Below are 25,918 nucleotides of genomic sequence, written 5' to 3'. Positions count from 1 at the left end.
GTGAAAATTAACCAAGGAAAACCTCACTACGATGGAGTCAGGAGGCCAGAAGGGGGAGCCCTCACACCGTACCACTCTACCTTAAGAATTATCAATTATATACGCGCCCCCCCCAGAAGAACCAACAAGGAAGAATCATCAGTTACAGTTCCCAACAAGAAAAGATGTACATTGCATCTCTTACAAGAAATCAACTACCCCTGCAAAGCAGCCAATGGGAAACCATCATTACCTTCAACTTTTGCCGTCCTTCAATGGACTTTCCTTTAGAACAACCCCTCTCAACTTCCTCCTTCTTCTCCATAAAATAATGTTCCTCTCCTTTGTTGGCCTAGCCTATGGTTTTAGCCAACCGTTGCTTTTCCCAAATTGCAATTTTCCACTATCCCCAAATAAACCCATTTCTGCTAGTAAAATTTTTATTTTTAAGGGCAAAACTGGAAATAAGAAACAAATGGAAAGAGACGGGGAGGCGGTGGGCTGTAAAAAATCCCTTCAGGGTGGCAAGAATGGGGAGCTGCCTGTGGATGGAGCGCTTACTAGTATTCCACCTAAGAAGGCTGGCCACCAGGTGAAGGAACCAGACCAGTTTGCCTTAGAAGAGGTGGGCAGCCTGTTAGGATTCACCTGAGAAGCCATAATCATTAACAGAGAAAAAGGACTGTGAATATTCAGGTCTTTCCTACCCAATGGGGAAGAGGTAGCTCCCAGAGCGGGGTGGAGTAGGGTTCTACCTCAGAAAAGGCCCTTCACACTTCCACTACATGCTCCTGGAGGTTCAGGTAGAGCCAAAGCGGGCAGGAAGGGTAGCCACAGGAGTTTTCATTGTGCTTTAAAATAAACTAAAACTGAGGGCCTCCTGGTGGCACAGTTGGTTGAACCCCCAACTCTGGGTTTCAGCTCAGGTTGTGATCTCAGGGTCATGAGATCGAGCCCCACATGGGGCTCTGCACTCAACGTTGGGTCCCTGCTTGAGCTTTTCTCTCCCTCTCCCTCTGCCCCTCCCGCTCGTGTTCTCTCTCTCACTCTCTAAAATAAATAAATAAATTTTTAAAGAATTAAAATAAACAAAACTGAGCTAAGCACCAGAATAGACTGTCCCAATAATTAAGATGGATAAAAATTGATAAAATTTGACCACATTAGCCCAAAGACCCATTAGAGCCAGCTAAGTGGGGCGGGGAGTGGGAGTCAGGAGTTAGGGCTACCATGGCATGGTTGGAGCAGTTATTAGGAAAAACTAAAATGACTGTGTTTGTATCCCAAATTGAGACTCCTTAATCCACAGCATTCTATTTCCAGCCCCTCCCCCTTCTGTCAAACTCCCTCTCCTTTATTATGGCAGGGTGGCTAGTTAAGTCAAGATCAGTTGTATACAGGGGCACCTAGATGGCTCAATCGGTTAAGCAACTGCCTTCGGCTCAGGTCATGACCCTGGAGTCCTGGGATTGAGTCCCACATCAGGCTCCCTGCTCAGCAAGGAGTCTGCTTCTCCCTCTGACCCTACCCCCTCTCGTGCTCTCTCTCTCAAATAAATAAAATCTTTAAAAAGGATCAGTTGCAAACAAAGTCAACAATCCCCATCCAAGCCAGCCTGCTTCTAGGTCTCTTTCATTCTACCAGTAATTGGGCTTTGCTTTCCCCCATGGACTCGTATCTTTTAGCAATTTTTTAAAGGGCTTTTTCCTCTCTTAATATTTCGCATGTTGCATAGGTTAACCAGAATCAAAAGATGTCATACCACTAAACTGTACAAAGGCCTCTCGCCTCACAATCACTATGCAGGCCAGAAACAGAGTGGACCAGGGGAAGGATTTTGGCCCAAACACAGACACAGCTAAATTCTGAAAGTGAAGTTAAACCCAGGCTTGTTTTTCCTCCATAAAAAGGAGTTGAGAGATTGTTCTGGAGAATATCACTCTTCTTCTTATAATGTATGCCGTGTGCTTATCTATTCTGTGAGGGGAAGGCCCATGTCTTCTTGGCTAACTACTTGATTCTCAGCACCTAATAGGAGTACCTGGCACACAGAAGGCACTGAATAGTTATTTGTTGAAAAAAGGAATGAGTGAAGGAGTGAACAAATGAATTGGTAGTGAATATTAATAGCATAGAGTCTTAATATTAGGTAATAAATGAAACTACCCCTGAAGGGTATTCAGAAAGCTATCTACAGGCCATGCAGAAAATGTAATGTTTTCATTCATAAAACAAGTACTTGTTAGACAGTCAGTAAGACTGTGAGGAAGGATCAGAGGCAGACAAATATAAACAAGACTCAACGTCTGACCCTAAAGCACCAAAGCAACAGTATGTATACCTGCTTCAAACAGGTGCAAACGAGGAGAATAACACAGGATAGAGATGATTTAGTCCAGTATCAACACAATCAATCACCAACACCCAACTTCCAAAAAACCAACCTAACAAAATATCATCATGGGATTTTTGTGCCTTTCTACTGTACGCTCACCCTCTGCACAGGTACATATGACCTGTTCTAGTTTCAAGCCCAAGATTTCCAATTTTATTTTTTTTCAAAGATTTTATTCATCCATTTGAGAGAGAGAGCGCACACAAGCAGCGGGGAGGGTCAGAGGGAGAAGCAGACTCCCCGCTGAGCCCAGAGCCAACACAGGGCTTAAACCCAGAACCCTGAGACCTCGACCTGAGCTGAAGGCAGATGCTCAACTGACTGAGCCACCCAAGCATCCCCCCCCAAAGACTTCCAATTTTAGTATATAGGAAAGAGTCTCTTAAAATAACAGTCATAACATATAATCGTTTTATTTTTTTTATTTAAGACATTAATCATTTTCCTTGAAATCTCTACCTTGTCATGAGGAAAAGGTAAACTTTCTTTTTAAATTACAGTTTTTAATTGCTTAAATTCTAGAAAATAGTACAAATGGTCCTGTAAAGGCATTTCTTTTTAAACAAGAATGAAACACTGAGGTAGTTATCATCTGTTCTGTAATGAAGAGAATAATCATGACAGACAAAGGCACATCTTCCAGGGCACTAAATAAATTCCTCATAGAGAGGTCGCCACAGTGCTCAGTGAGGGGACTGCTACTGTACACATCCCGTTGTATGGGAATTTTTCTTAGATGCTTCCACTTCTTGAAAATTCCCGAAGAATTTCATCACTTAATGTTAACAATCATTGTATGTTTTCTATTTATGCAATCACTTTCCACACTGAAATGGAGGAAAACTCAAATCTGCCCTTAGCCAAAGCTGAAGATATTCTATGAACAACCAAAGAAGCCAGTTATAAGAATTGATGGTAGGGGGGAAAAAAACTGCCAAGAAACTACTTTTAGAAATTTATGCTAAGAAAATAAACAGATTAAATGTTTAAGATGTATACACAAAGATGTTAATCACAGCATTATTTACAAAGGTAAGAAACTGCAACAACATGAATATCTAATAATAGTGGATTAGTTAAATAAATCATTAACTATTCTAACAAAGGAAAATCTTACAGCCATTAAAAAGGGCTGAGGTATACAAATGGCCAAAAGACACATGAAAAATTGCTCAACATCACTCAGCGTCAGGGAAATACAAATCAAAACCACAATGAGATACCACCTCACACCAGTCAGAATGCCTAAAATTAACAACTCAAGAAACAATAGATGTTGGTGAGGATGTGGAGAAAGGGGAACCCTCTTACACCGTTAGTGGGAATGCGAGTTGGTACAGCCACTTTGGAAAACAGTGTGAAGGTTCCTCAAGACGTTAAAAATAGAGCTACCCTATGACCCAGCGATTGCACTACTAGGTATTTAACCCAAAGATACAGTGCAGTAAAAAGAAGGGGCACCCGCACCCCAATGTTTATAGAAGCAATGTCCACAATAGTCAAATTGTGTAAGAAGCCAAGATGCCCTTCAACAGATGAATGGATAAAGAAGATGTGGTCCATATATACAATGGAATATTACTCAGCCATCAGAAAAGGATGAATACCCACCATTTGCATCAACATGGATGGAAGTGGAAGGGATTATTCTAAGTGAAATAAGTCAGAGAAAGACAAATACCATATGATTTCACTCATATATGGAATTTAAGAAACAAAACAGATGAACATAGGGGAGGAAAAATAAAATAAGATGAAAATAGAGACAGAGGCAAACTATAAGAGACACTTAACTCTAGGAAACAAACTGAGGTTTGCTGGAGGGGAGATGGATGGAGGGAAGGGGTAATTGGGTGATGGGCATTAAGGAAGGCACTTGATGTAATGAGCACTGGGTGTTATATGCAACTGATGAATTACTAAACTTCTACCCCTGAAACTAATAACACAGTATATGTTAACTACACTGACTTTAAATAATTTAAAAAAATAAATAAAAAGGGATGATGTAGATCTACATGTATTGTTATTAAAAATTTTACAATATACTGTCAAATTCATTATATTTTTGTTTTATAAACACACACAGAGGAAGCACTAAATGTTCTGGAAAACCATATACCAAAATATTAGCAGTTTGTCTCTAGGTGATTAAATGTCAGTTACTTTCACAAACTGCTGCTCTTATCACTTAAATGCCAACTTTGAGAAAGCAGAACTCTTTAAAGAGGCTTTTGATTTCCCATGCTCAGTATTTACCAAATATATGAAGAAATATTTAAAAAAATAATCTAACATGCAAATATGATATCCTTTATAAGGATCCTTTGGAAGAAAGTAATTTGTTCCAAATTAGTAACATTTTAAAAATTCACAGTAAATAACATTTTTCCAAAATGAAAATCATAAAGCTATTTTATCACAAGCTTGGCAGTTAAAAATTATTTAATTATATGAGAAAATGTTAAAGATATAACACGGAGTGGATAAAAGAATATAAAACTAAATATACAAATATATACAATTTAGTAATACACATATGCAAACAAATACGCACAAAAGAAACAGTGTTCACAATGAAGTACTTCTGAGGGATGGAATTATGAGTGGTTTTTCCTCCTTTTTACTACATTTAAATTTTTCCTACAGTATCTATTACTTCCAAAATCAGACAAATAATGAACACTATAGATTTTTTTAAATAAGTACAGGGGACATAAAATCATGCATATATTTGTTGTATCAATAACTGAAACAAGCAATTTGTTCCCCAAAAGCCCGTTCTCATTATACTCACTTGGAAATCTCTGGTAGTGTACTCTGTTACTTAAGCCCTGATTAGTAGAGAATGTGTAACTCTGAATTCACTTCAGCTTCCTCCTGGCACCTAATTAAAAGAGTGACACAGCCCCTCTGGTCTTGGCTGCTTCCTCTCATGCAATGCCATAGCGAGAAGACAGCCCAAAATCACTCACTTTGAAACTCCGCATAATTATCTGAAACAGACCAACTGTAGCCCTTGGAACACTACATTACTCAATTTCTTACTAACTTAACTAATGACACTAGACCAGACTGTAAATTTTATAAAATCAGGAATCATGTCTTAACTTTCACTGCTGTATCCCAGCCCGTACCTGGTGCACAACAGGCATTTAGTAAATGCAGATGAATGAACAGGTGATTTATGACTGGGCCCTGTTCTCTTTCTTAAAATTCTACTGGCCATTTTACAGCATCCTTAGTACTAACACTATGGAAGAAGAGGGTGTGTCATAAGGTCACATTTCATTAGATATTCCATTACTGAAAGTACAAGTAATAGGCATCAGATGTGTCCCAGGAAGCGGCTTTTCTCATCATTATGGCTTAATAATTAGCAATAATTCAACACCTAATCCTCTTAAGGTAAGTACCGCCACCCACAGCTAAGGCTCAGAGAGGTCAGGAAAAATTTTCAAGGTCACAAAGTTAATAAATGACAGAACCAGGATCAAAACCTGATTCTCTGGGGCCCCAAAATCTAGACTCTTTCTAGGTGGGAACAAGCATCCTGTCATCTCACCAGCTAGATGAGGATGGCTATGGATTCTACAATAATTATCTCAATTATTATCACAAGCCTATGAAGTGGGTTAGCATATTATATACCATTTTTTGGATAACAAAACAGAGGAACAGAGAGGTTAAGCAGCTTGCCCAAGGTCACACAACTCCCAAGAGATCCAAAGTGGAATGAAAAGATAAAATGTACTGTATTTTACTAGAAATCTATCAACTCCCTCAAAGAAATTGCATTAATTACACATAGTCAGCAACACTTCCAAGATGATTTATAACTGTGATGAGAAAAACAACTTTTAAGAAAAAAAAACTTGTTTTTCTGAGTTGCTGCCTAAACATTTTACAGTGTGATAACCCTGCTCACACACACAGTCTGGACATTTAGATAAGAACTTAAGTTTAGGATTCCTTCCATAAGTTCCTGCTTTACTTTTCCCAGGGAACCTTTTAAAATAACCGCTTACAGTCAAGCCCGAAAAATGTTAGTGACCTCTGCTCCAACCACCTTAAAAGTAATAGGTGCTTGCTACCCTGCTCTGGATCTCCTGCTCATTCATGACCTAGGCCAGAGGCTGCTGTTCCTCCAGCTCATTGCACCCCCTCAATTCTAGGATCTGATAAATCTTGTGACTCTACTTCCTTTGTGGGGGTTTATTGAAAACTGCATCCTCAATCAAAATGACCCCATATGGGTTTCCCTTCCCCAAAGCGGGAGCTCAGATGCTGAGGGGGCTACCTGCTCCCCTCACCCACCCCACCACAACCACCATCCCACCTCCACATGAGTGGCTTGTACCTTCTCATTCAGTGGGTTATACTCTGTATGTTCTTAATTCACCAGCTCTGGCTTCCTAACACAACTTTGTCAACAAACTGGCCATACTCTACACTAACATAAAATTATTCGATTGATCCAACTAGCTCCTTATATTCTTCTCTCCAAAATGAAGACTAACAGACATCCAAGTTGCAAAAAACAACCTCAGTTTGCAAGGCAGAGGACAAAAGCACAAATGTATCTAAATATTTAAAAGTTACAATCAAATCAACAAACAGATAAAAAATATATTCCAACCTCCTATCCCTTTCCCTGAACAAATATATCTGCATAACAAACTGGGATGCCAGTTCAAATTTAGGCTTCTCAAACTCCAGGAAGTTTGATACTGGAACAAGGAGACACAGGGAGGGCACCCCCACGTGTCCCTGTGAACCCCCAGTCCCATATCCAAGTTCTTTCCACAGCCTCCGCCTCCCACAAAGAGCTGTTCCTTGGCCATCCCTTGGCCAAGAAGTGCACACAGCAACGGGAGAAGCCACCCTGAGGATGGGGGGCTGGGGGGAAACTCCCCACACAGGCAGGCAGTCCGGGGAAGTGGGCCTGGGTCATTTCGGCAGGGAATTCCAGGGTCTACAAATGCCCCAGTGATGCCTTGCCCCTTTGCAAAGAGCTGAGACCAAAGGAGGAACAGAGCGAGGCCCCACTGGCTCCTTTTGCCAGGGTCTCAGTGGGGCAGTGGTGAGAACCCTAGCCAACTCTCACATAAGCTTTCAATAAAGATAGTTGCTTAAAGTAAATTTCCCAAAATGCATCCCCTCTTGCTACCTTTCTTTAACCAAGACCTGGCCATCTACCAAAGTACAATTCATCCACTCCTCTTCCAGGAATCAAAGCATTTACGGTTTGTAGTTTCCAGATTTAGCTCTCCATTGCATATTTTCTGGGATTTTAAAAAATCCTATCAGTTGGGTTGGTTTTGTTTCTCTAAAGCAGTGATTCTCCACCAGGGGCAATTTTGCCCCCCAGGAGACATTTTGCTAAATCTGGAGATGTATCTATTTGTTTCATTTAGTAGACAGAGGCCATGGATGTTGCTAAATATTCTACAATGTACAGACAGCCCTCCACAACAAAGAATTTTCCAGCCCAAAATATTAGTAGTGCTGAGACGAAAAACTCTGCTCTAGAGTAAGAACTTCAAAACAGAGAGGATGTCATTTTCTCCTTTGATGCCCACATGGCCAAGCAGAATATTGGACCTCATTAAGTATTTGTTGACTGACTGATTAGCTATCTGGGCCCACACCTTGCTGAAACGTTCATTCACACAATAACTCAACAAAAATTACTGTGCCAGGAATCGCACTCAGCTCTGGGAATGCAAATATGAATGAGCCAGCAGAAAAGGCAGACAAATAAACTAATACTTTTAATACAGCATCATGAAAAATGCACCTGTCACTACCAGATATTTGTATTTGTATATTTATCTATTTATTATGTCTCCCCTCATTAGCCCATAAACTTGAAGAAAGTAAATTATAAGTTAACTGCTATAGTTCTATCGTCTTCTACGGTAATAGTGGTAGACGCATAGTAGTAAATGTTTTTTGATAATTAAAGAAATGCAATAATATGCACAAGGCAATAAAAAAGAGAGAGGAGAAGCTTCTAACACAGCCGGGGAAGGAAGAAAGGAGTAAGGGAGGCTACCTTGAAGAGAGATAACATGGATTAAGCACTAATTATATGCCAGAAGCATTTTTCAACACATTATCCATTCTAACGCTCACAACAATCCTACAAGATGCCACATTAAAAAAAAAAAAAAAGCCACATTTTACAGATGAGGAAACGGACAGTGAAGGCTGACCTGCTCAAGAACACAGCGAATGGAAGAATCAGAATTTTAGCACAACTAACTTTGGGACCTCTGCTCTTAACCAGTAAATGCACCGTCAAGAGATGAGTAAGAATTGGCCAGGTGAAGAGCGAGGAGTTGTGGCCTTGAAGGAAAGACATTCCAGGCAGAGGGAATGACAAGCAAAACCAACACAGCCTGGCTTGTTCCAGCAACTAGAACCCTCACCAGTACTACTATACCTAAAGAGGAATGCTGATGAAAGATGACGCTGGAGAAGTATTCATGGCCAGATCATAAGGGAGAGAGGCAGCAGTGCCGCATTTATCTAAGATTATCAGGGAATGAGCATAAGGCTTAGTTAAGAGTCAAATAGCTCTGGGTTGGAAACGTGACCCATCATTGCGTTAATGGATCTCTCTGAATCCCCATTTCCTCATCCATAAAACAAAGAACATACAAATATCTACCTTGTAAAGTAGCTATGAGAACAAAAGATAAGAAATAGAAGCACTGAGAACCAGTCCTGGTGTATTTTATGTGTCCAATCAGTGTTAATGATTTATTCTTGCTACTGTGGTTATTGCTAATGAAGTTTTTTCACATTTGTAAATCCACAACATAATCGAAGCTTATTTTCTTAAGCACCAAAATGTATTAAACTATCTTTTTCCTAAACTACTTTTAAAGTGAATTCCATAAATCTCCACCTTAACAAACATAAGCCTTACATCCCATAAACACATAGTGCTGCACCTGCCTCCCTCCCCTCCCCCTCCCCCCAGGGCACTTCTTTGGCCACCAGGGCAGCTGTGGAAATATCTGAAGCTTCTGGGGTCCACAGATTCAAAAATATGGACAGAAATGAAGGTACATAAAGCTAGAAACGCTTAGAGTAGTATTTTGTTCAGAATTTGGGAAAGGAAGGAGGAACATCGCGGCTTAGAGTAATGGTTAGCACCCAGTGAATATACAGAATTTTCAGAGCACTTGGGTGTGTTATCCTCTATCCCCCAGTCCACCAGTAACAGTGAGGTGCCAACTCTGCTGACAGCTGACACACGGCCGGTACCCCCGGATACTTCCTTGATGCTTGTTCATTTTTCACAAACCACACCTCAAGCCCATTCAGAGATGGTGACCTGGCCTCCATCTACCTCCCAGTCTACCTTCTTACTACATTCTCTGTGGGAAAACTAATACCTTTCCATACAGGAAGCACATCAAGAATTTCCACATCTCCCTGCTTTGGCCTTTGCTGTTCTCCCTGCCTTGAATATCCTTCTGCCCTCAACTCTTACTACCACCCAATTTTACCATCCTTTAAGGATTAGCGCAAACACCACCTCCTCTCTGATTTCCCTCCTTCCAGCAGAATTAAAAGCCATGCTCTGTGAACTTCCCCAGCACTTTGCTCATGTTTCTCTTGTTATAACGACCATGCATTGAACAGAAGTATGTGGCAAGCATCGTTCTAGGTGCTTGCAATATGCCACCATGTAACTTGCACTGCGAACTTGTAAAATTATTACACAACCCCTTTTACAAATGGGGAGACTGAAGCTCTGAGGGTTGAACTTACCAATGATCATACAACCAGAAAGGGATACAGCTGGGATTCCAACCATGCTCTGACAGCTCCCGAGTCCATAAGTTTTACTCTCTGCTATGCTGCCTCTCTTTGATGGCCCTATGTCCAGCTGGTTAGTTAATTATACACACATATGCCTGGCCCTGGGATTACAGCAAATCCCTTGATGGCAGGGACCTGGGCATGTTTCTCTCTACAAATGTGGATGTTAATGTATCCACTTATACAAGGTTGTTAGGAGAATTAAATGAGACAGTACATGTAAAGCACTTAGTATAGTGTCATGCACATTATAAGCTCCTAATAATTTGTCAGTTTTGTTATTGTTACTGTTGTCATTATTACTATGTCTGACACCAAGGATAAAGTCTTGAGCATAAATTGTGAGCTAAAGTTTCTTTCAGAGAAGCAAATGAAGTGGGTAAGGCCCTGATGGAAGAGACAAATGCCACTTTGGTTCAGCATTTCCCCACACTGCTTGACTACTCGTTCAGAAGCAACAAGAGTTGCACAGAAACTCTCCAATATTTCTATGATATGGTCAATTGATTCCTTTATCTTTCTGTTGCCATGTGGATGTTATGAAAACCTCCTCTCTAGTTCAAAACCTTTGCAGTCCTGTGACTTTCTTGCTGCCTTCTCCTATGAGATTTGTCAAGGTTCCCCTCTGAGAAGTCGTACTTAAGGTCTGAGCCAAGAGAAGAAAATCACAAAAGTAAATGAAAGCACAGAGGGCAAAATGTAATCTGAAATTCTAATGCTTATACACATAACAAAACACTTTCCTTTGTCCTCATAGCATTTAACTGTACTTTAAATCATCCTATTGCTTTACTCATTTGTTTTTGTCAGACCCCCCAGTAGAAGGTAAGTTGTCTCAGAGAAAGCAATCTGTCCATCCTGTTCCCTGCCAACTCCCAGGGCCTAACTCATATCTGGTGTATAACAGTCATTCATTAAATATTGGTCAATTATCTGATTGTAATTATTGATATATATGTATATGTGAATATGTGTATAAATTTATAGATATACATGACATCACAGTTTATGAATGTGCATTTATCTCCACACATAAGTGCATATTGTGTATTTGTGTACATATATTTCTATTTGTGCAGATTTTTTTTTTAAGATTTTATTTATTTATTTGACAGAGAGAGACACAGCAAGAGAGGGAACACAAGCAGGGGGGAGTGGAAGAGGGAGAAGCAGGCTTCCTGCGGAGCAGGGAGCCCGATGCGGGGCTCGATCCCAGGACCCTGGGATCATGACCTGAGCTGAAGGCAGACGCTTAACGACTGAGCCCCCCAGGTGGCCCTGTGCAGAAGGTATTTTAGACCAGAAAACACAGCCACCTGTTTGCAAAAGTTATGCATTCTTAACATAATAAAGGCCTCTGGCTGACCTAATATTTTAAAAACATACACTACCCACAAACTAAAAATCCACGTTTAAAACAACAGATTTTATTATAGATGCAGAGTACAAAAAATTTTTTGACTTAACAAAGCATGATACTTTTATCTTTTAAAACTCCTCGTCCCTATTTATTAGGTTCAATGTAAAGAAGATGGGGGGTGGGGGTAGTATATTGCCCTGTAATGTTGCTCTGCAAATTTGGCAGGCAAAATGTTCCAAATTCTTATGGGCTGGCCAGAAGTCCTTATTTAAGTTGTAACATATACAGAAAATTATAATTCATGACAATTATAATAACACCATTGACTGGGTAAATGTGCCAAACACTTGGCATCATTTTTTTTATTTAAACCTATACCAACGCTGCAAGGTAAATGTTATTATCCCTATGAAAAGAGGAAAAAATGAAACAAGACAAAACCAGAGAGGGAGACAAACTGTAAGAGACCCTTAATCTTAGGAAACAAACTGAGTGTTGCTGGAGGGGAAAAGGGTGGAGGGATGGGGCAACTGGGTGATGGACACTGGGGAGGGTATGTGTTGTAATGAGCACTGGGTAATATAAGACTGATGAAGCACAGACCTGTACCCCTGAAACAAATAATATATTATATGTTAATTAATTGAATTTAAATAAAATACATGGAAACTAAGACTCAAAGAAATAGAGTGGATTGCCAAAGATAACTCTGTTTCTTATCTATCTAGTCATGGCACACACAGCCTAGAAATTCTACTAGTCTAGAATTCTACTCCAAAGCCCAAACTCTTTTCAACAAGCAATGGTGCATCTTATACACTTTTACAGACACTAACTTTGAGGGATATGTGTTTAGGCAGTTTTTTATACTGTGTGGATTTTAATTAGTAGTTCTCTGCACATAGAGACTAGACCAAATGACAGCCACACTGAAGATTACTCCAGGCTACAAAGAGCAAGGGACAAATGTGTCTCAGAAATGATCAGCCTGTGTTTCTCAGAATATGAAGCATTTTCCACTTGATTATGTCCTGCAAAAGAAATTTATGCTGTAAAAGAGCATCCTTATTCTTCCTCCTATACCAAAAATGGACTCTTTCACTGCAAATCAATGGGAAATTCTTAACTCATTTCCTTATATTACTTGGGATAAAAGTGCTTTCTGTCTTTAGAGAAAAGAATTGCTTGGATGCTATGCCTTTCGGGTGCTTGAGTCCAACAATCAATACTGTGAAGGCGAGAGAAAATTAGCCCTTACATACTTTTAAGGGGTGTAGGGTTATTTTTAAACTTAATGATAGCTGAATTCTAAAGAAAAAGAGAGAAGGAAAGTCTTCCCTCCCAGTTCAAAGAATTCATCTGCCTTCCCCTGAAAGAATTGGCTATTATCTCTTTGACCTTCTTTCCAGGAGCAGGCCCAACCAAGGAGGAGAAGGAAACCAACTGTTTAAAAAGTTTTTTGTAATTTATAGATGTTTCTGAACATTTGTAACCAACAGTAGTGAAAATGTTTAAGCTGGCTCTCAGCTGCCCGTCTATACTGCTTGCAAAGATCCTAGGCAGAGCAAAGGAAAGCACTCCCCACCTAGACCACTACAGTCTCAAGAAGAGCCAACTGCAGCATCTTTGGCCCCAGGGACTAAAGGGGAAAGGGGCACCTGGCCCTCGTGGAGGCCCCTGTGTGTCCCCCTCAACATGCCCAGGGAAGTGAGGAAGGAGCATTGCCTTCCCTCCCAATCTAACTACACAACCCCTGCTGCCAAGAACTTATTTTTAGACACTTAAACTGAAATTCACAGAAAGGAAGGAAAATTACAACCTCTGAGTGATCCCCAGCATTTTAATTTCCAACCTGGCTTGAGCTTTTTGTTTGTTTTCTGATTTCAAGTCTCTACCTAAAGCCCATCTCCCATCCTCCAGAAGGCCTCCGCAGTCTAAGCCCCCCCCCAAAAAAAAGCTGGGAGCTGTAGAGTTTTATGTGGTGAAAATTTCAGCTCCCACACTTCAAAGGGACATGTCATGACCTCGGGGAAGTAACTACTCCTTCTGAAGACTCAGTTTGTGGTTGGTAAGATGGGAATAATAATATCTGTTACTGGAAAAGTTGTTGAGTCTTCAATAAAAATCACACAGTACCCGGCTCTTAGTAGAGGATCAGTAAGTGCTTTGTGTTTTGTCATGGGCACACTGCACAAAGCAGAAGGACGGTGGATAGGTGTCCATTTTTTTCCTGCCCAAGATTTGCCCATCACTCCCTCATTAGTGATTTATGTTACCAACCACTCACCTAACCTCAGGAAGATGCCTCTTACCTTCTAGTTCTCCATAGCTTCAAACATCTGCAGAGCCCAAGAGATAAATTCTCATTAAGTGCAAAGGACAAAGTTCGCCTGGATTCTCCTTCCCACCAGTTACCGACGAATCACTGACTATAACTTAGGCTGGGGAAGAAATGCTCACAGGCTTTATGTGGGCAAAGCAGGTGTCGGCACATGTCTTGGTGTAAGGGGTGGGGAAGGACCCCTGACTAAAGTCTTCAGGTTTAGACATGGCAAAGAAAGGGAGTAGGACAAGAAGCACTGGATGAACGAGATGCCTCTGCAAGGCGGTCCTAGCCAGTGACCCTGTCCTCGGCGCACGGGGAGTAAAGGACACGAGCTGGGAGGAGCCGCGAGGGGAGGAGTACCTGAAGACTCTCGCCGCCGTCTGGTTCCTTCTCCACGCCGTGCCCTGTTGCAGCACCCCTTGTACGATCTCCTTCTCGTTGGGCAGCCGGTAGACCGGGAAGATGTAGAGCCAACAGAGAACCACGACGCAAAGAGCACTGGCTCCCACCGGTAGCCGGGCCCGCGGGAACTTCCACGCTAGTACTGCCATGGCCCCTCTGGACGTGTGTCGCCGGGCCCGTCTGCAGGGGCTCATCGCAGCCCCGGGGTCCCGGGGGGCGGCCTCAGCACAGCGTCAGGCAAAGTGGCAGCGGAGGGTCCCCCCACGGCCGGCCCCCCATGCACACACACCTTTCGCTTTCTTGTTTGCACTCGCACGCACGTTTCTTCGGCCCCCACGGCCCCAAAGGTCAGCGCAAGGATTTTTTTAAATGCAACTTTTTCAAGGGTTTCTTTCTAGGGGAAGTGGTCGGGGGGCGAGTCACGAGCTCTGGTCATGGTCGCTTCCCCTGCAGAAGGCGGGCGATGGGGTCTCCGAAAGCGCAGAGAGCGGCCGCGGTGAGTCGCTCCCGCGGGTTCTGCAGCATCACTGTCGCCCTCGGCGCGGGTCCGGGGAGAGGCTCGGCTCCCTCCCTGACAACTGGTCCGCGGCGTCCCCTTCTGAGAGATGCTCCTGCGCCCTTCGCCGCCTCTCCCCGCCTCCTGCGCTGCTGCACCGCCAAGCACCCCCCAGATGCGCTCTCCGCGACGCACCAAGTCCTTGGAAATTTCCAAGGCAGCCCGGGACCGCTATCCTGCCCCGGGCTTCTCCGCCTTGCCCGCCAGGGCCCTCGCTCCCCACCCCTCCCGAAGAAGAAAAGAACTCGCTCTCATCAGTTAATTCAGCGGCGCGCCGCAGCCTTCCGCTGCGCCCCGGACTTCGCAGACAAATGCCCGGGGATTGGTGGAAATCAAGGTCTCCCCCGCCCTCCCCCACCCGCAAATTTGCCTCCTTCAACCCGTTCAGATCCGCGACGCTCGCTTGGAGCGCGCGCCTCTCCCTCCCGCCCTTGTTCTCTGGAGATAGAGGCAAACAATAAATAACCTCCCACCCCCAATGTATGTATATATTTGAGTGTGGCAGAGACTGGCTGATAACCTGACCCTTCCACACGCAGCCGGCACGCCGGGGCTGTCACCCTGCCGCCGACACCCTCGTCTCTCTATAACTGGTTGGTTATTAACCCGCAGTGAGGCGCAAGGAGGCCGGCGGAGATTTATTCCTTCCTGGGCCCCCACCCCCATTACCCGATCCCGGAGCCGCGGCTCCAGCCGACACTCATGCGCGCGTGCGCGCACACACACACTCAGATACACACACTCCAATGCTCACGGACCCGCACGCGCGCGCACGACGAGGTGCGTGCACACCGGGATCCTCAGCCTCGACTCCGCCCTGCAGCAAAAGGCGCTGCTGCATCCAGATGTGCAGCCAGCTGGTGCCCAAGCTCGCAGACCTCGGGGACGATAATGCCTTGGAGAGGCGTTCACCTCCTCCGCCTTTTAGATTAAAGGGCTGTTTGTTCTTAGACCTCTCCTTCGCTCCACCCACAAGCTAATCGCAGCCCCGACCCTGGAAAAGCGCCACCAGCCTGTACCCGCGGACCCGAGGGACCCACAGTTAGCCATTTCTGCTCGCCCCGGCGGTAGACGCATAGCTCGGGTACCTCCTAGCGGTTGTCTATTCCATTTGCTTAAGCATCTCATCAAGCAGAAAGTGCAGGGACAAAGAAACCCAGCAGCCTACTAACCGGGTCAGCTTAGTCATCACGAAACCAAAATCCAGGGCCATAGCTCCATTTGCTCAGCGGACCAGGCTGCAGCGCCCCAGCGCAATCTCTGCTGACTGCTAAGAGGCCTGGTATCTTTCTCCAGCATCTTTCTCCACTGAGAGGTGAAACTTGAGAAGTTGCTGGAAAGTTATTTACCAAAAATGACGGAACGACCACCATAGTCTTAATACTCCAACACTACTAAGGTCTCTTAGGAGAATGACCCACTGCCCTCCATGACCAGGTATGCCCCAGAAATCTCTCCTATTTAGGTAAATCAGTAGAGACAGGAACTGTGAAATTCCAAAGTTATATCTTAACATAGTGGAGCCTAATAAAGATTGTTTGAAATGAAGATCACGTGAAGTCCTGCAAAGTAACCAACCCACCTTCTTCTGTTCTGGAAAGGCCAGGGATCTTTCCCATAGTTGCCAGAGCTATGGATAAATCACCTGCCATCCTTTTTCCTACAATATAAATAGAACACAAACCACCCCATTTTCTCTCTTCTTCCCCAAGTAAAAGAGATACTTGCAGAGCAAATAGCAAATAAACCAACAACCAAAAATAAGACGCTGCAGTTCTGAAGGGGTTATGTAAATGTATCCACATTTAACATCATAAAAATGCATCAAAGTCGTGTCTTATATTGAGAGACTTCTGAAATGCAATGTGCTACTTTTCCTTCTTCTGAAAACGAAGGTTCTCTTACCTTTGTTGGCTCTTGCCTCAGACTACAATCCAATCTCATTCCCTGCTCTTCCTAAGCATGAACACCAAATCTAGACAGGCCTTGCCCTCACCTTTCCAAGTCACACAGGCATCAATTTTGGCACTGTATTTTGGGGTCCACCTTCTTCTTGCATGGGTTGTATTTTTCTTCTCCCTCCATACAAATTCAACACATCATTAAAGGCCAACCCAAGTGGCTAAAAATTTCTCCCTCAATGTGTTCCCAAACCATCTAAAATACAGGCGTCATGGGATAGGAATTCAGTAAACATTTGTGGTTTCTGCTCCTATTCCCTTTGACCTCCTGCTCTGAATGTCTATAGTATTTGCTGACTTCAACAAATAAGACACTCGGATGTGTTGTGTTGTTTTGCTAGCATTTTTCATATGTAGCTTTGTCATAGCAACTGGGCAGTAACAGTATTTGGTCTTGTATATCAAATGGCAAGCCCAGACTTTTGATCCAAATAACTTTTAGTAGGTAGCTTAGGTATTATTTTCTATGTCTGCATTTGAGTACACAGTAGCATTTGCTCAGGAACTAAACAACTTTTAAAATTCTATAAATGTTTGTTTACTGAACCAGTAAACATGATGTGCAAAGCTATTTTATGCCATATGTAAACTTGATGGGGGGCACTTTTGTGACATCAGCATTGTAGTCACCCTTGTCAGTATAAGGGACAAAACCACCATGGAATTGAAGCCATGGAGAAAAGAGGAAAAAGAGAAACTCTCATTGAGAAGTCAAGAGAGACCAAGATGTGGAAATATGATCAGAGTAAATGGGACACAATTTACAAGCCAGCTTGGATGCTAACAGGTATGAAGACAAATACTAATAGTCACATAGAAATCTTTCACTAAAAGATTAAATAAGGGGCGCCTGGGTGGCTCAGTCGGTTGAGCGTCTGCCTTAGGCTCAGGTCATGATCCGGGTCCTGGGATAGAGCCCCACATCAGGCTCCTTGCTCAGCAGAGAGCCTGCTTCTCCCTCTCCCTCTACCTGCCGCTCCCCCTGCTTATGCTCTCTCTCTCTCTGTCAAATAAATAAATAAAATCTTTAAAAAATATATTAAATAAAATTGTCAATGATTTGAGGTAAAAAAAAATCAAATGGCATCCTTTCTTCAGTCTCCTCTCATTATCCTGTCAAAATGGCTTGGAATGGAGAGACAAAAGCATAAAAATATGGCTTTTTCATAGCCAGTTACAACACCAAAGCAAATAGGGTTGTAGAATGAAAAGAGCTATAAATATAGGGTTTTTTAAAAGACTTTATTTATTTATTTGAGAGAGAGAGAGAGAGGGAGCATGAGCAGGGGAGGGGCAGAGGGAGAGAGATAAGCAGACTCCCAGCAAAGTGCAGAGCCCCAAGCAGGAATTGATCCCAGTACCCAGGCATCATGACCTGAGCCAAAGTTAAACACTGAACTGGATGAGCCACCAAAAGAGCTATAAATATAGTTTATCTGAATAAATGCATTTGCTTATTTCTACTCCTTCTTGTGATTCCACTAACAGGACAATAAAGGAATAAAAGAGGCATAAACTCAAAAGGACAAAAGCAAAGAAAGAGATACAAAAGCAGACAAATGATGTCAAAAAATTTACACTCAGGTAAGCAACTGAACAAGTGATAATTGGTTTATCAGAATGTAGAAAGTTCTGAGCCTTCAAGTGATGGTGTGTGTGTGTGTGTGTGTGTGTGTGTGTGTGTGTGTGTGTGTGTGTTGGCACAGTGAGGGAGTATAGACAGAAGTCAAAAGAATCAAGCTAATTTGCACTACAGTAATCTTGAAAGGCTCAGAAATTAAGAGGCATTCCTGGAGGTGGAAGTGATAGATGAAACCAAATAAGAGGTTTGTTTGAAAGTCTTTTAAAAGGAGCAGTGAAGCCTCTAGATCTTGTCCTCCAAATTGGCTTAGAACACAAGGTTACCTCTCTAGAGAAATTGAACAGCACTAGTAAGAAGACCTGCAGATTCTGATATGTACAGCTCTCCAATCAGACAGCAGTATCCCTGACCAACACCCTATGGGGAAGCCCACCACTAGGAAAGCTCTATTCAGTTTCTAACCTCTTTTTTGAGCTTCATTCTTAGATATGAGTAGAGAGCCAGGATCCCCAGACATTTGAAGGGAATCTCCAACCTGAACATAGAGACAAAATAAGAAACACACGCAAAAAAAACCCAGAAGGGGGAAAGATAATGCAGAAAACAAAAGGAATCTTCAATAAAAGCTGTAATTAATACTTTCACAGAAATAAGAGACAATCCATGAAGCAAGAACAAAAGGAATATTCAGATAACCAAAGATAAAGTCCTTTAAAATTAAAAATATGGTAAACACACAAATACACAATTCATACAAGAGTTGAAATACAAAATTGAGGAAGTATCCCAGAAAACAGGCCAATAAGATAAAAGAGGGTTCTTTTTAAGGTAATGTTATAGACTCAAACAGAAAAATTAACATCCAATTAATAGGAATCCAGTAGGGGAAGAAAACAGAAAGGGGAAAATTTTCACAGTCATACTAAAAACAAAACAAAACAAAAAAACCTAAAATTAAAGAGTCCATTAAGGACTCAATAAAATGAATTAAAAAGGCCATTACCAAAATATATAACAGTGAAATTTTAGAAAAAAAAATTGTGAAAGATTTTTGAAAAACACATACATACAAAGAAGTAGAAATAATAATAATGATGTTAGACTCATCAAAAGCAACATTGGAAATGAGAGGAAAATGAGGTTAGGCCATCAAAATTTTTAGTGAAAATTTTTCCCAAACCAGAATTCTACACCCAGCTCAAGTATGACTCAAATGTGAAAGTAAAATAAAGACTTATTTTATTTTTTTACATTTTTTTATTTATTTAAATTCAATTAGCCAACAGATAGTGCATCATTAGTTTTTGATGTAGAGTTCAATGATTCATCAGTTGCGTGAACACCCAGGGCTCATCACATCACACACTCTCCTTAATTCCATTACCCAGTTACCCCATCCCCCTACCGCTCTCCCTCCAGCAACCCTCAGTTTGTTTCCTGTGATTAATAAGGGTCTCTCATGGTTTGTCTTCCTCTCTGATTTCTTCCCATTCAGTTTTCCCTCCCTCCCTCTGATCCTCTGCAGTATTTCTTACGTTCCACGTATGAGTGAAACCATATGATTGTAAAGACTTTTTTTTAAATGCAAAGTCTGAAGAACTTCATTCCCATGCACTGGGAAGATACTGGAGATACTCCAGTCAAATAATAGGTTTACCAAAAAGAGGGAGCTAGGGATCCAGAAATCCAGGGTTCTCATGCAGGAGAGAGACAAAGGGAATTCTTAGGGAGAGAGCTGTGCCTCAGATCAAAAGAGCAATTAATTGCTTTCAGTTTCAACTCAGACATAACTTGGAAGTTGTAACTCCCATCCTTATAAGAAAGCTGAACAAGCTGAAAATCAACAGCTTTTCTTGTACTCATCAAAGAACTGAGGTCATAAAGCAAACTACCAGCTCCAGTCTGGAGAAAGAGGCAAATCTAGAGTCTCAGCTGAGGCCTGTTTGTCTAGAGCAAGAGATGCTGGAGTCATAAATTGGTGGGAACAGCTCAGTGATAATTTGGAATTAGTAAAAGTGGAATTGCTGGAAGCTGAGGGTGAACTAGCATAGGGATGAGAAACTCCTGGGAGTCAGGTGGGCCTTCATACTACTATGAGTTTTACTGCCAGGAATCCCACCAGGTTTTCAGGGTGAAAAACTGAGAAAGATCCTCTTGGTGCTCTGGCAGGGATAGAGAAAAACAGTAACCACTGTGAAATATGCCCAAAGGATTCTCCATAACAAAGTCCTACTTTCCAGGGAAAAAGACCTTATCATAACCTTATCCTACCTGAAGGAAGGGCATTTCTCTACTTCAATCCCCAATAGCCTTCCTGTTTCACTTAAGCTGGAAAAAGAAAAAAAAAAACTATGATCTACTTGTGAGGTGCACAGCCCAGGGACACAGGGGTGTCCCTGGGCTGTGCACCTGAAAGACTGAAATTTCATAAGAAAATAGAACACTTTCCCTCTCCCACATCTTACCACCACACTGTTAGGGCTCCAACAGAACATCAGTAGATTACATCTAAATGAGTTACAAGACACAGATTCTCTCTGAAAACTACTTATGGAACCCCAAAGTCAATAATAAGACAAAACCAATGACATTAGAGAAATCTGAAGCCTCCAGCACTTTTAGATAAAGCAAACATTAAACACAGATGAACTCCCAGCCAAATTAGCATAAAAGTTCATACTAAGGCCTACTTACTTCTTTTCCTATTACTCAATACATCACATCTGGCTTTCAACAAAAAATGATAAGGCATACTACAGGGGAAAAAACAAGGGAAAAAACAGCCTGAAGAGACAAAGCAAGCATCAGAATCAGACACAGCATAAAACATATGACCCAGGTGTTGGAATTATCAGACAGGGAATTTAAAGTCACTATGATTAAGATGTAAAGGCTTTAATGAAAAAAGTAGACAACATGCAAGAACAGCCTGCTAATAAGCAGAGAGATGGAAGCTCTAACAAAAAGTCAAATTTAAGTCCTAGGAAAAAAATTCACTATACTGGAAATGAAGAACCACTTTGAAGAGTTCATTAGTGACTGGATATGGCTGAGAAGAGAGTCAGCAAGCTTGAATATATGTAAATAGAAATGCCCCAAATTAAAGTGTGGGGCAATTTCAAAAGGTAATATACATGTAACTGGAATATCAGAAAGAAAAGAGAGAAAGGAACAGAAAAAAATATTTAAAGTAATAATAGCTGATAATATCATCCTCAATGGGGAAAAAACTGAGAGCGTTTTCCCTACAGTCAGGAACATGACAGGGATATCCACTTTTACCACTGTTGTTCAACATAGTACTGGAAGTCCTAGCCTCAGCAATCAGACAACAAAAAGAAATAAAAGGCATCCAAATTGGCAAGGAAGCAGTCAAACTTTCACTCTTCACAGATGACATATGATATTCTATATAGAAAACCCGAAAGATTCCACCAAAAAATTGCTAGAACTGATACAGGAGTTCAGCAAAGTTGCAGGATATAAAATCAACATACAGAAATCTGTTGCATTTCTATACACCAATAATGAAGCAGCTGAAAGAGAAATCAAGGAATGGATTCCATTTACAACTACACCAGAAACTGTAAGATACATAGGAATAAATCTAACCAAAGAGGTGAAAGATTTGAACACTGAAAACTATAGAATACTTATGAAAGAAATTGAAGAAGATACAAAGAAATGGAAAAACATTCCATGCTCATGGACTGGAAGAACAAATATTGTTAAAATGTCTATCCTACCCAAAGCAATCTACACATTCAGTGTAATCCCTATCGAAATAACACCAGCATTTCTCATAGAGCTAGAACAAACAATCCTAAAATTTGTATGGAACCAGAAAAGACCCCAAATAGCCAAAGTAATGTTGAAAAAGAAAACCAAAGCTGAAGGCATCACAGTTCCAGGCTTCAAGCTGTATTACAAAGCTGTCATCATCAAGACAGCATGGTACTGGCACAAAAATAGACACAGAGATCCATGGGACAGAAGAGAGAACCCAGAAATGGACCCTCAACTCTATGTTCAACTAATCTTTGACAAAGCAGGAAAGAATATTCAATGGAAAAAAGACAAGTCTCTTCAACAGATGCTGTTAGGAAAATTGGACAGCAACATGCAGAAGAATGGACTGGACCATTTCTTACACCATACACAAAAATAAAGTCAAAATGGATAAAATATCTAAATGTGAAACAGGAATCTATCAAAATCCTAAAGGAAAATACAGGCAGAAACCTCTTTGACCTCGGCCATAGCAACTTCTTACTAGACGTCACCAGAGGCAAGGGAAACAAAAGCAAAATGAACTATTGGGACTTGATCAAGATAAAAATCTTCTGTACAGTGAAGGAAACAATCAATAAAACTAAAAGGGAACCTATGGAATGGGAGAAGATATATGCAAATGACATATCAGATAAAGGGCTAGTATCCAAAATCTATAAAGAATTTATCAAACTCAACACCCAAAAAATAAATAATCCAGTTAAGAAATGGGCAGAAAACATAAACAGACATTTCTCCAAAGAAGACAAATGGCCAACAGATACATGAAAAGATGCTCAACATAACTCATCATCAGAAAAATACAAATCAAAACCATGATGAGATACCACCTAACACCACTCAGAATGCCTAAAATTAACAACTCAGGACACAACAGATGTTGGTGAGGATGCAGAGAAAGGGGAACCCTCTTACACTGTTGGTGGGAATGTAAAGTGGTACAGCCACTCTGGAAAACAGTATGGAGGTTCCTCATAAAGTTAAAAATAGAAAGACCCTATGACCCAGCAATGGTATTTATCCAAAGGATATCCAAAAGATTCAAAAACTGATTCGAAGGGACACATGCACCCCAATGTTTATAACAGCACTATCAACAATAGCCAAATTATGGAAAAAGCTCAAATGTCCATCAACTGATGAATGTGGTATATATACACAATGGAATATTACTCAGCCACCAAAAGAAGGAAATCTTGCCATTTGCAATGATGTGGGTGGAGCTAAAGAGTAGTATTCTAAGCGAGAGAAGTCAGTCAGAGAAAGACAAATACCATATGATTTCATTCATATGTGGAATTTAAGAAACAAAACAGATGAATACAGAGAAAGGGAAGGAGAAATAAAATAAGATAAAAACAGAGAGGGAGGCAAACCATAGGAGACTCTTGACTTTAGAGAACAAACTGAGGGTTGCTGGAGGGGAGGTGGGTGGAGAGATGGGTTAAATGGGTGATGGGCATTAAGGAGGGCACTTATGATGAGCACTGGGTGCTGTATGTGAGTGATGAATCACTAAATTCTACTCCCGAAACTAATACTACACTGTATGTTAACTACCTTGAATTTAAGTAAAATCTTGAAAGAAAAAAATGTAAAAATAGCTGAGAATTTTCCAAAAATAATGACAGACACCAAACTATAAATCCAGGAAGCTCAGGGAACACCAAGCAAGATAAATACCAAAAAACTACTCATGGGTATATCATAGTCAAACTACAGAAACCAAAAACAATGCGAAAATCTTGAAAGAAGCTGGGGCAGGGGGAGAAAATCACCTTATTCACAGAGAGGAAAAAAAAGAATTATAACTGATCTCTCATCAGAAGCCATTTAAGAAGATAGTGGAGTGAAATATTTAAGTGCTGAGAGAAAAGAAATCACCAACTTCTTGTATGTACAGTGAAAATATCCTTCAAAAGTGAAGGAGAAATAGAGACTCTCCTAGGCAAAACTGGGAGAATCTATCATCAGTAGATCTATCCTCTGAAAAATGTTAAAAGAAGTTCTTTGAGAGAAGGAAATGGTTTAGGTCAAAAACCCAGAGCATCAGAGAAGGAATAAATTAAGGTACAATAAAAATATTTTATTTTTCTTATTCTTAATTCATCTAAAAGATAATAGCTTAGGGGTGCCTGGGTGGCTCAGTTTGTTTGAGCATCTGCCATCAGCTCAGGTCATGATCCCGGGATCTTGGGATCGAGCCCTGTGTCAGGCTCCCTGCTCAGAGGAAATCTGCTTCTTCCTCTCCCTCTGCCCCTTCCCCCTGCTTGTGCGTGCTCTCTCTCTCTCTCTCTCTCTCTCTCTCCCTCTCTCAAATAAATAAACAAAAGCTTTAAAAAAAGATAATAGCTTTAGATAATAGTAATAGTATAGAGTAATTATAGCATATGGATAAGTGAAATGAGTGACAGCAATGTCATCAGGGTCCAGAGGAAGGAATTAGAAATATTCTGCTATAAGGTAGTTGAACTACAAATGAAGCAGTATAGCATTATTTGGAGGTAGACTTAAACTAACTAAAAATGTATACTGCAATCTCTGGGGTAGCCCCTAAAGAATGTTTAGAAATAAGTATAACTGATATGTTAAGAGAGGAGAAAAAATGAAATCATATAAATTGCTGAAAAAGAGGAGAAAAGAGAGCAACCAATTCTATACTGGAACAGGAAAACAGAGGACCTGAGAAAGGATTTCTCCCAGGATGAAACCATGCAGAATGTCTGAATGTGTTGAGAATAGACACTTGTGTTACGCTGGAATGCAGTACTAGTAAGTATATAGAAGACTAAATCATTATAAAACTGAGGCAATAATGAACTCCAAATAAAACAAAACACTGTGCAAGAAAAGAAACATTTGGGGGCACCTGGGTGGCTCAGTTGGTTAAGCATCCAACTGTTGATTTCAGCTCAGCTCATGTGCTCATTGGAGTCTGCTTGAGATTCTCTCTCTCCCTCTCCCTCTGCCCCCCCTTTTTTTTCTCTCTCTCTCAAATAAAGAAATAAATAAAACCTTTTTTAAAAAAGAAAAATTTTGAGGGGCGTCTGCCTTCGGCTCAGGTCATGATCCCAGGGTCCTGGGATTGAGCCCCACATTGGGCTCCCTGCTCAGCGGGAAGCCTGCTTCTCCCTCTCCCATTCCCCTGGCTTGTGTTCCCTCTCTCGCTGTGTCTCTCTCTGTCAACTAAATAAATAAAATCTTAAAAAAAAAAAATTTTATACATTAAATCTATATTCTTAATAAAATAATAATAGATGCTAATTTAACAAAAAAATGGATAAATGATATTGAGTAAGGATGGGGTAAGATAGCGGTATAAGATAACCAAATCTTCATTTTCCTTAGAAAGAATACAATACACAATGTTTTTTTTAAAGATCAAGAAAAGGTAGGGGTGCCTAGGTGGCTCAGTCAGTTAAGCATCTGCCTTCAGCTCCAGTCATGATCCCAGAGTCCTGGGATCAAGCGCTCTCTGCTCAGTGGGGAGCCTGCTTCCCCCTCTCCCTCTGCCTGCCACTCTGCCTACTTGTGTTCTATCAAATACAAAAATAAACTCTTTGAAGATCAAGAAAAGGCAACATAAGCATATTATTTAGAATTATGGAGTAACTACCTAAAGAAACAACAAAAAGAACTGAAAGTGTTGCCTCTGTGGAATAGGGAACAAAAGATGGAGCAGGGAGAACTATTTATGTGTTTATTTACGTATCTACTTATTTATTT

The 25,918-nt window shown here is 41.3% G+C and overlaps 2 protein-coding genes across 3 annotated transcripts in view; one reads left to right on the top strand and one right to left on the bottom strand.

Moving 5' to 3' along the window:
- Positions 1-14,495, bottom strand: part of ST8SIA1 (ST8 alpha-N-acetyl-neuraminide alpha-2,8-sialyltransferase 1) — a 158,332-nt gene extending 143,837 nt beyond the window's left edge. For both annotated transcript variants that reach the window (XM_073877860.1, XM_025879600.2), the window contains exon 1: positions 14,260-14,495. In XM_073877860.1, coding sequence (XP_073733961.1) covers positions 14,260-14,495 — 236 coding nt within the window. The remainder of the gene's footprint in view (positions 1-14,259) is intronic.
- LOC141370157 (uncharacterized) lies at positions 14,383-15,487 on the top strand. Its single transcript, XM_073877861.1, has 2 exons — positions 14,383-14,648; positions 14,755-15,487. Exons 1-2 carry the CDS (start codon positions 14,449-14,451, stop codon positions 15,320-15,322), a joined length of 768 nt encoding a protein of 255 aa, XP_073733962.1. The 5' UTR covers positions 14,383-14,448; the 3' UTR covers positions 15,323-15,487.
- The last annotated feature ends 10,431 nt before the right edge of the window (positions 15,488-25,918 follow it).

The sequence above is a fragment of the Callorhinus ursinus genome, unplaced genomic scaffold (genome assembly GCF_003265705.2).
Source record: "Callorhinus ursinus isolate GAN/ISIS: 27379988/994484 unplaced genomic scaffold, GSC_fseal_2.0 scaffold27, whole genome shotgun sequence".
In the NCBI taxonomy this organism is placed as follows: domain Eukaryota; kingdom Metazoa; phylum Chordata; class Mammalia; order Carnivora; family Otariidae; genus Callorhinus; species Callorhinus ursinus.
This window is presented reverse-complemented; position numbering and strand designations above follow the sequence as displayed.

Coding starts and splice junctions, on each gene's coding strand:
- LOC141370157 (XM_073877861.1), top strand. CDS start 14,449: ATGGCCCCTCTGGACGTGTGTCGCCGGGCCCGTCTGCAGGGGCTCATC. Junction 14,649..14,754: donor CGGCCCCCACGGCCCCAAAG/GTCAGCGCAAGG, acceptor CTTCCCCTGCAG/AAGGCGGGCGATGGGGTCTC.